The 10,907-nt window shown below is 38.1% G+C and overlaps 1 protein-coding gene across 1 annotated transcript in view; it reads right to left on the minus strand.

Annotated features, from left to right (window-relative positions):
• Positions 1 to 1,478: 1,478 nt before the first annotated feature.
• TMTC1 (transmembrane and tetratricopeptide repeat containing 1) overlaps positions 1,479 to 10,907 on the minus strand; it is a gene marked incomplete at its 5' end in the record, with an annotated part of 314,006 nt that continues 304,577 nt past the window's right edge. The window contains one exon of the mRNA XM_010856048.1: positions 1,479 to 7,761. Coding sequence (XP_010854350.1) covers positions 7,621 to 7,761 — 141 coding nt within the window. The remainder of the gene's footprint in view (positions 7,762 to 10,907) is intronic.

The following is a 10,907-nucleotide window of genomic DNA, read 5'->3' on the forward strand; positions in this document are numbered from 1 at the left end:
TTTTACATTTAAAAATTTTATTCTTATTTATTATAAACTTACACACATTAAAAAAAAAAAGAGCGAAGTAGAGTTCCTGCTGTTCCTGGCACTTGTTCCTTGTTGCTCATGATAATGGTTAGGCTGCCAAAATGAGCATAGCCTGGTCTCTGCTTTCCTGAAGCTCACAGTCAACTAAAGGAGACTGTCATGTATAAAAAATGATCACAGGAGGATACAGTGGCCATATTGTTGTTGTTATTGTTTAGTCGCTCAGTTGTGTCTGACTCTTTGCGACCCTGTGGTCTGCAGCACACCAGGCTTTCCCGTCCCTCACCATCTCCTGGAGTTTGTTCAAACTCGTGCCATATAGAAGTAATCTTCTATAAGAAAGCTGTGGTACATATAAATCTTTCTATAAGAAAGATTTGGTACATATAAATCTTTCTATAAGAAAGCTGTGGTACATATACACAATGGAGTATTACTCAGCCATTAAAAAGAATACATTTGAATCAGTTCTAATGAGGTGGATGAAACTGGAGCCTATTATACAGAGTGAAGTAAGCCAGAAGGAAAAACACCAATACAGTATACTAACGCATATATATGGAATTTAGAAAGATGGTAACGATAACCCTGTATACGAGACAGCAAAAGAGACACTGATGTATAGAACAGGCTTATGGACTCTGTGGGAGAGGGAGAGGGTGGGAAGATTTGGGAGAATGGCATTGAAACATGTGAAGTGTCATGTATGAAACGAGATGCCAGTCCAGGTTCAATGCACGATGCTGGATGCTTGGGGCTGGTGCACTGGGACGACCCAGAGGGATGGTATGGGGAGGGAGGAGGGAGGAGGGTTCAGGATGGGGAACACATGTATACCTGTGGTGGATGAAAAAAATTTTAGAAGAAAAAAAAAAAGAAAAAAAAAAACCTACAACTGTACATAATTATATATTGACTCTGTGTATGAATTTCATACATAGAATATGAAGGACTTTTTTCTTCTTTCATCACTAAAATAGTATGGTTAGTCATTATAGAATGAGAAGATTGCACTAGAAATCTGAAAATTGGGTTCCTATAGTTAATGGAACATGCCAGGCTGTTTTGGGTCAGTTCCTTTGCAGAAACTACTCCCTGTCCAAAACATCCTTTCCAAAAACCTGCTCTGGACTACCTGTAAATTCCTCTGTAACTTTCCAATTTGATTACTTCTATATGGCACGAGGATCCTCTTTTTCCATTGCAGCAACAGGAGACAGGGGAGAATTAGGTGAAGGTAAGTTTGCAGACAGAGTGCAGAATACTGAGGAAGTACCTGTTTTCTACTTTGTATTTACACCATCAAGAAAGAGGTGAAGGCAGCTCCTCAGTAAGATGAGGGGAGGGTATCTGGAAGGGGTAAGTACTGAAATGGTCATCGTGTGGCATGAAAAGGACAGCAGGCACCATGCACACAGAACAATGTGACGAATGAATGAACAATGGGGGAAAGGAAGAAAGATGGTATTTTTTTATTTTAAAAGTGGGCACCTAATGGTGACATAAATTTCAGTGGGTACTAACCACAGACCACTTGAGAGACTGAAACAAGACTTAATTATTTTCATCATATTTTATATAAAATATACATTTACATAAATTTTATTTTGGAAAGACCTAGGCAAAGTGTACATAATCAGACTTAAATAGGAGAAATCCTTTATGGGAGATATATTTCTAACTGGCACAGCAAAAGTAACAAAAGAGTACATTTATATATAACTGATCAAAGCAATCTTAAAAACATGATACAAGTATTTCCACCTAATAAAAGGAAGGATGGGTGAGTCACCGCAAGTCAGCTGATTTCCACATTATAAAAGCAGGCCATGGTTTCTACAGATACTTTAATGTCTTTGGAGGAAATTTAAATTTTTTTTTCTTTTTCCCAGAAACACAACAAAATCGCTAATTTTTACGTGTAAAAGTGTTAGTCACTCAGTCGTGTCCAGCTCTTTGTGATCCCATGGACTGTAGCCCGCCAGGCTCCTCTGTGCATGGAATTCTTCAGGCAAGAATACTGGAGTGGGTTGCATTTCCTTCTCCAGGGGCTCCTCCTGACCCAGGGCTGATCCCTGGAGAAGGGAATGGAGACTGCAAAATAGGAGTATTAACCTCTGTCACGTTAAAGTATACGGGCAGTTCAGTCACGTTTAGGGTTCTGTGTTTTGCTGCAATAATTATCTTAAGAATTTCTAAAACTAAGAGCCACACTCAACAGTTACCTCTTCGGAGGCAGTGGGCTTTCCATTTGGATTCGGGGGACTCACAAAGCTTGATGCTGCTGCTGCTGCTGCTAAGTCGCTTCAGTGGTGTCCGACTCTGTGCGACCCCATAGATGGCAGCCCACCAGGCTCCCCTGTCCCTGGGATTCTCCAGGCAAGAATACTGGAGTGGGTTGCCATTTCCTTCTCCAATGCATGAAGGTGAAAAGTGAAAGTGAAGTCGCTCAGTCCTGTCCGACTCTGAGCGACCCCACGGACTGCAGCCTACTGGGCTCCTCTGTCCATGGGATTTTCCAGGCAAGAGTACTGGAGTGGGGTGCCATCGCCTTCTCCGCACAGAGCTTGATAGGCCCATAGAATTAACCACTCCTTTAATGTACTATAAACGTGACTGAGACAATTGGTAACTTGTCCCGGGTGAGGCAACTCCTTTGTGGCAGAGCAGGACTAAATTCCAGATCTCCAGATTCTTGGATTGGGTCTCCCCTCCTATGGAGCAGCAAGATAACCCCAAAAGGACATTATGCACATTTGTATTACTTGTATGCACAGTGATACAAATACCACTGAGAATGGGAAAAAATGTCCTGGATTTCTGGACATGGAGAGCTCTTTTTAGTTTGTGGCCAATGTTGATCTAAACTTACAAACTAATAATGACCCCATATTGTGATGATGCTAATTTTATCAGTTATGTGCCCTAAAGGTTTTTATGGAAAGGATCCTTGGTGATAAAATTAGAACATTTTTATATGAGTCATTTGTATTCTGTTGTGACATTGTATTTTTACTGATAATAAACTGTAGCTTGATTGAAGTTATTTCATTTCTTTTAAGTTATATAGCTACTAAAAGACAAAAATAAGGAAGTGCTATTTTTTTAAAGATTGCTCAACAGACTTTTCACATCAGAAACTTCAAGAATAATCATAAAAAGTTATATTTCCCTACATTTTTGGCATTGTAAGTTTTTATCTTATTCAATTGTAGCCTAAATATAAGATTTGACAGGGTTTTTTTTTTTTAATCTTTTAAAAATGTCAAAAGATGCCATTTAGATAGTTGTTTTTGTTGTTATTAATGGGAAATACCAACATACGCTTTTATCAAAGTAAATGTGATTTGGAAACTAGGAAAAAATTAAAATAAACAATGCCTATAACTACATTTGCTTTGAGTGCTGTTACTATAACCTATAGATTTATTGATCTAAGGTACAAATCTATCATAAACCAGAGAAAAATATTTTTAAAACTTATTGTAATGAGTACAATTAAGAAATAATTAACAAAAGTTGACATGTATAACTTAAAAAAAAGAGATACAGGTGTAGGCATAAACTTATGTCATGGATCCTTCTATGAGTCATAACAAAACATGAGTTTTATATACTGGGCTCCTCATCTAGTACATGAAAATAGCAGGGCCATTCTCCATCTGAGAACCAAGAGTTCTCTAAATATAAGATCAAATTATAGTCCCGTTGCCACAAATGCAAAACCACCTCAGCCAACCCACCTGTTTGTCAATCTTAGCATGGCAGCTTCAACTAACCAAGTGTACTGTTAAGTCATTCTTTGAAATTCCTTGGCTCACTTTAGTCTAAATTTAGAAGTGAAAATTGTAAAAGACTGTAAACATTTCTTGGTAAAAGTCATAAACTCTTATTAAAGGTTTTAGCTTGCAGTGGTTCTCCAGCCTGGCTGCATATTAGAATCTTAGCCTGAGCGGCCGAGGTCCAGTGATTCCCAAAGTGCGCACCCAGGTTATTTTCAAGTCCACTAGGGCCTAGGTAGAGCACCTGTGTGTGAGGGGCGAGATCTCAGCTGACAGCTGAATGTGGTGTTTCAATGTGAGGCGCTTGGAAGGTTTGAAAGAAACAGTATGAAACCCACATTTGCTTTTTACTCCTCCTCAAATTAGTTTTTTCAGTTGGCTTGTGTGGAAAGCTTTGGACTTTTCTCATATAGCCTTGATGAAAAGCAGCTGCACCACCACTGCAAACCCCTGCACCGAATGAGGTCCTGCGTGTTAGGCACGTCCGACTCCTACACTGGGGGCTGTGAGGTACTGTGGGGAGCTGGAATCCAAGTGCTGACAATCCTCTTTGTTTTGTGATGGGCTTTAAAATAAACAGACCTAAGAGGATATATCTCAAGAGTCCCTAAAATAAAATTTCTTTTCCTTCAAGGTATTTGAATCTTTGGTTTAGTTCACTACAGTTAATCTAATGAGCCATATTTCATGAATACCATTAACAGGTTGAAAACATTTGAGTCAGCTTTGAAATCCTGAATAATTCTTAAGATTAACATAAGCTTGTAAAGCCATTCTCATGGCTTCTATGTCAAAGGGCATGTGAAAGGACTGCCACTTATTGGAGAATTTGAAGGCAAGGAGAACTGGTTCTACACAGGGCAGAAGGACAAGTCAGATAGACTGAACCAACTCCAGCCTTGTTATCAGTCACATTCCTTCCTGTCCTGGGCAAAATAGAATTGTAGGATCCTTTGTTCAAAAATTACTAAGAATTTCAAGCATAGCATCCAACCAAGCACAAGGTGCATCTGAGTGCAAGACCCTGAGGCCTGCAGAGACTGCATATCCATGAAGCTGGCTCTGCAATTCCATCTTCGAAAGAGGTTACGAACTCACAGCCAAGCCTGCTTTTGTTAAGGGAACCTGGATGAATTCCATGACTAGCCAGGGCACCCCATTCTTATTTTTATAAGGATGAGTTCCACATAATATTTCATGTTACAAGAGCAAATAAAAATAGTTATAAAATACACTTAATATCTTTGAAAAATAATGTGTGATTTACTTTCTTATAGGTACCATGCAACTATGAAAGCTATTTCATTGGCCTCATCTAAGTGAAAGTATTAACTCAGGACAGAAATACCTGATCCAACAAAAAGTGCTTACTTCTAATGTTCAAAGAGATGCCAGTGTGCACAGACAGAATGAGACAGAATGACAGAGTGAGAAAGACAAAGAGAGGGAGAGAGAGATGGAAGGGGTTGGTGGGGGGAGAGGGGAAAGGGAAGGGGAGAGAGAGAGACAAGAGAGAAAAACATCCAAAAGAAGGCAGAAAAAGTCTCCTGAAGGCCACATGACCCTTTTCTCTCAGAAACTTTTAGGCTGTAATAGCCAATGCAATTATTCCAACAAATGTACTCTCATATCTTTAGCAGCCCTTCAGATAAGGCATAATTGCTTTTCAAAATTTGGTGCTTGATCTTTTCCATTAACTTTCTAAGTATAAATTTTTGTTACTGATTATTCTAAAAAGTTTGTAATTACAGTACTAGATATTGTTTTTAGCTAGGGTTCCATGTTTTTCATTTTGGGGGTGGAGTAGTTATTTTATAATAAATATTATAGTACATTTCTTGACCTTAGGACTACAGAAGTATAATTTGGGGGACTAAAAATATCTGAAATGAAATTTTAGACACATTTATGATCTATAACATTAAAGACTATTAGAAACAGAAGATCATAGTTGTAATATATACATTATTGGATTACTGATACACACAAACATGTATGCTAATTTAAATTCCATAATCCTTTGTATTTAAAATATTCTGGCATCATCCCTTTCCAAAGAAATTTTTTTTCAAAAATTTTTGACAAAAAGTAATACTAACAACACAGAGGCAGTGCTTTCTGCTACTGGGGCTAAAAAGAAGCAGAAGGCTTCTGCTCTGGCTGGAGCACGTGACATACGTGTGCCTCAAGCTACTAAATGTGTACGACACCTGGCTTAGCAACAGGAACAGCACTATCCAGAGTAGGTTTTGTTTTTTTTTAAGTTTATGATGAAAACCAAATTAGAATCACATATTCCAATTTCTTCAACTCCAAAATGTATTACCACCCAAACACTGATGGCTGATTCCTAATTTCTTTAACTTTAGCAAGTGAATAATCAATATAAAATTTTTGAGGGACTGTTGAAACTTAATTACTTTGTAGTTTAGATTTATAATTTTTGTATGAAAAGCTGCTACTAAACCACTATGTACAGAGAAAAATGTGTTCATATATTAAATATTTTATAAGTTATGAAATAAATAACACTAAAAGACAAATGTCAAATTGTAAGTTCAACTTTGCCATCCATACCTTTTAAATATAAATATATATATTTTAAAATTATGAATTTAGATTTTTTTCCTAGATTTTTTTGAGCATTTTCCATGAAATCTCCAAAATTCCAAACACAGAACCAAGAACTGCAGGTTCTATCATTCATGTTTTAAGCACAGAATTCTCATTAAGCCTAGGAAGATCAATCAATAGAGCTTCTTTACACCCATTTAGAGTCTATGAAGATTTCTGTAATATACTGTAAATATTCCTCAATGATTAAATATATTTTCAAAAAATAATCTCTGAAAGTTAAGATAATAAAGTAGAACATTCTCTCAATATCTTTAATAATTCTCATGTAGAATATACTATTTTTTCTCCACCAAAATAACAATATATTTGGAGGTGGAAACATTTATGATTTTTAAAAGCACTTATGAAATCTTAGAGCAGAGCCACTACTCCAATAATACTTGTAATAAAATTAAAATAATTTAAAACATTTCCGTAAACAATCAGGGGTGCTGAGATCCTTGATTTTCCCATAGGAATATGAATACCCATACACAATTCCAGAAACTTCCTTATTGATATATTAGGCAATGGGAAAACAGCTTGTATCAGAGGGGAATTTAATTTACTTCTCAATAGGGCTCTAGCAATATCCTCAAAAGAATATAAGATAAAGCTGACTTAACAACAGCCTCTTTCCCCATATATTCCAGAAGATTTTTACAAAAACTGTGAGATACTCATTTCTAGTTCCAGAGAATTAAATGAGCTACCTCTTGGAAGAATTTCCCAAATGGTTTATCCCAGAGGATTTATCCTCTCTGAAATATCTCCTCTCATAAAGAAGAGATGCCATGATTTCATAGCATTTCAAGCCTCTATTTCTGGGAGGCTACACCAAGAAATGTCTACACTAAGAAATGGAAATAGATCTCCAGGTTGAAAAAGCAGATGCATATATGAAAGGAAATCTAGAATTAAAGCAAGAAAAAATTCTGTAAAATGTGCAGCTGCTGTTTTCCTTCCATCTCAGGTCTCCTAGCCCCTGCTTGCTCTTTTTGTCTTCTTTCATGGAAATGCAAGTCTCCAGCACAGCGTTACCAGCAGGTGTCCCAAAATGTGTCACCCTGAACTTGGAGTGAGAGGAAAATGCCATTGGTCGTGCCCCAAATGATGTGAAAGCAAAGCTTCCATCACTTCTTCCTCTTCCAAAGACACCAGCACTGTCCCTTGAGACTGGGTCAAATGCTGGCTACGTTTGGTTCTTTTCTCGAACTTCCTGTAATCTTTTCTCAAGGCGATCCAATTTGGCGAGATTTTCCTGCAGTAGTTTGCTGTCTGGAACCAGCTGTAAGGCTCTTTCATAATAAGTTCTTGCAGACACGTAGTTTCCCTGCAGAGAAAAAGAAAAGGGATAATTATATTCTGATCCATCAGAATACTTGCTTGAAGAATGCAGAGACCAAGAAACAGATCTTCTGGTCCATTTTAACATTAATGTCCTCATAAGGAGACCCTGTCTGCTTGTGTAATTTCATCTTTATCTGTTGCTGCCTTGGAGAATCCATTTGTTTAAGTACCGGACCAGATGGAGAATGTGAAAGATAAGGGTTATGCCATAAGGTTAAATGGCAGGAAAACAGATTTTCAATTCTATTAATACAGGGTATGAAGCTATCATCTCACAGTGTTCTCATAGGGTTAACACTATTCCTTTGTAATCAAATGGAACCAAAGCACTGGAAATTCATAATTAGAGCAAAGGGAAGAGAGAGAAGGTTGAGTCAGGGGAGAGGGGTGTGTGTGTGCGTGTGTGTGTGTGTGAGAGAGACAGAGACATATTTTTGAAATTGTAAGAGTAATGATTAAAAAGTAGATAGTTTAGGAATCTATTATACCTACTTAGGAAATATTTTAATCTTCACTTTAAAACATAAAAACAACTTTTGCCTAACACAGGCTTTAGTGCAAATATGCTTTTATAAAATGAAGAGAACTGATAATAAATAATATAGAGTCAAATTTATCCCATACTCAAGGTGTGTGACCATATATGTCTGCTGGATACTCTAAAGGCAGGAGGGAAGGCATGTTGCACCAGATCTGTTAAAGACCCCTGTCTCCACCCTCTATTGGTCCCCATCTGTTTTGTTTTTGAATAAATTAAATATTTCAGTTTAACTGGCAACCACATGTGCCTGGTCCCTGTTAAAGACCCCTGTCTCCACACTCTATTCGTCCCCATCTGTTTTGTTTTTGAAAAAATTAAATACTTCAGTTTAACTGGCAACCACATGTGCCTGGTCCCAGAAGGTCCCTGACAACAAGTCAGAATTATTAATTTTTCCCCAGATTCTTTTCTTTTCTGCCACTACATGTATTCCTTCTTTATGGTTGACTCTCTTTGAGATCTGTGTGCTGCCAAGTCTTAGCACTAAGATTGGTAGAGATCTCTTCATTCTAAAAAACCATGAATTTGTTCCATTTTATTCTTAGTTACAGCTCCATGTGGACAAAGACCAGTTACTCTCTAAATTTTCATTACAACTTAAAACAGTACCTCTTAGAGTAAAAGTACTATGTAGCAATATCAATATTTATTGATTGCTTAAATGAACTACCTCCCAAGTGTCAGGACCTTAGACACCTGCCTGCCATATAATGAGCACTCAATCTGATGCCATCATTACTGTCATTATTAAATGACTGTGTGTACGTGTGCTAAGTTGCTTTAGTCGTGTCTGACTCTTTGCATCCCTAGGGACTGTAGCTTGCCAGTCTCCTACGTCCATGGGATTTTCCAGGTAAGAATACTGGAGTGGGTTGCCATGCCCTCCTCCAGGGGATCTTCCCAACCCAGGGATCAAAGCTGCATGTCTTACGTCTCCTGCATTGGCAGTCAGGTTCTTCACCACTAGTGCTACCTGGGAAGCCCATTAAATGCCTATTTGTGTGTGAATGAGTAAGCACTCTTTCTTATGATATTCACTTGTCATATTGGTGAAAAGGAGAGTAAAAATCACCGAACAGGTAATTCTACATTGGGAATCTAGGCACTGGCATGTGCATAAATGAAAGTATTTCAGATTATTAACACTGATTCTGATAAGAGGCTAAACAGAATTCTGAACAAATAAGAACCTGGATTTAGCTACATGACTATTTTTAAAAATTCAAGTATTTAATCTTCAGGTTGTCTCTTGACGTTTCTTAAGCATACTACATATATGCAGACAACCGGACATCTGTGGCTCTCAGATTGCTCTCAAACTGTGTTCTTACTGTGGTTGATTTTGAAATTGTTTACCCAAGAGGTTTCTCTGAATTTAGGCCTCAGCCTGGTACCAGGCATCACCATCTCGGATCACCAGCTTTCTCTGTCTTTTCCACAAAATCTAGTCATAGAGTTATTTTCTCTCACTCGAATTGCTCTTTTCTTAATGAAACTGGAAGTCTTTTTAAAGTTATATCCCTTAATTCAACGTCCCCAATTTCTAGGTGCTAGGTGGGGAATTTGAATTATCCAATTTCTAGAACTCTGCTAGCTACTATGAAGGCCACTAGTCCTCCGTGTCTATTTAAATTTAAGTTAATGATGATTAATTAAGAATTGAGTTGCTCAACTGCACCAACCACATTTTAAGTTCTCAACAGCCACAATGGGCTAGTGGCTACTGCCTTGGATAGTACATACATGGAATATTTTCATCACTGAAGAAAGTTCTATTAGCCAGTTCCATCTTAGAAAATGCATTAATGTCATAAGGCAGAATTGAAAATATCACCTGACCAAGGTGATATGGCCCAGCTGGTGCAACTCTGATTCAGTTCAGTTCAGTTCAGTGGCTCAGTCATGTCCACATCTTTGCAACCCCAGGGACTGCAGCAAGCCAGGGCTCCCTGTCCATTGCCAATTCCTAGGGTTTGTTCAAACTCATGGCCCTCAAGTTGGTGATGCCATCCAACCATCTAGTCCTCTGTCTCCCCTTCTCCTCCTGCCTTCAATCTTGCCCAGCATCAGGGTCTTTTCCAATGAGTCGGTTCTTTGCATCAGGTGGCCAAAGTATTGGAGCTTCAGCTTTAGCATCAGTCCTTCCAATGAATATTCAGGACTGATTTCCTTTAGGATTGACTGGTTTGATCTCCTTGCAGTCCAAGGCACTCACAAGAGTCTTCTCCAACACCACAGTTCAAAAGCATCAATTCTTCAGGGCTTAGCTTTCTTTATAGACCAGCTCACACATCCATACGTGGCTACTGGAAAAACCATAGCTTTGACTAGACGGACTTCTGTCAGCAAAGTAATGTCTCTGCTTTTTAACATGCCGTCTAGGCTGGTCATAACTTTCCTTCCAAGGAGTAAGCGTCTTTTAATTTCATGGCTGCAATCATCATTTGCAGTGATTTTGGAGCCCAAGAAAATAAACTCTCTCACTGTTTCCATTGTTTCCCCATCTATTTCCCATGAAGTGATGGGACTGGATGCCATGATCTTAGTTTTCTGAATGTTGAGTTTTAAGCCAACTTTTTCACTCTCCT

This window comes from Bison bison, unplaced genomic scaffold (assembly GCF_000754665.1).
Source record: "Bison bison bison isolate TAMUID 2011002044 unplaced genomic scaffold, Bison_UMD1.0 scf7180017864370, whole genome shotgun sequence".
Taxonomy (NCBI): Eukaryota; Metazoa; Chordata; class Mammalia; order Artiodactyla; family Bovidae; genus Bison; species Bison bison.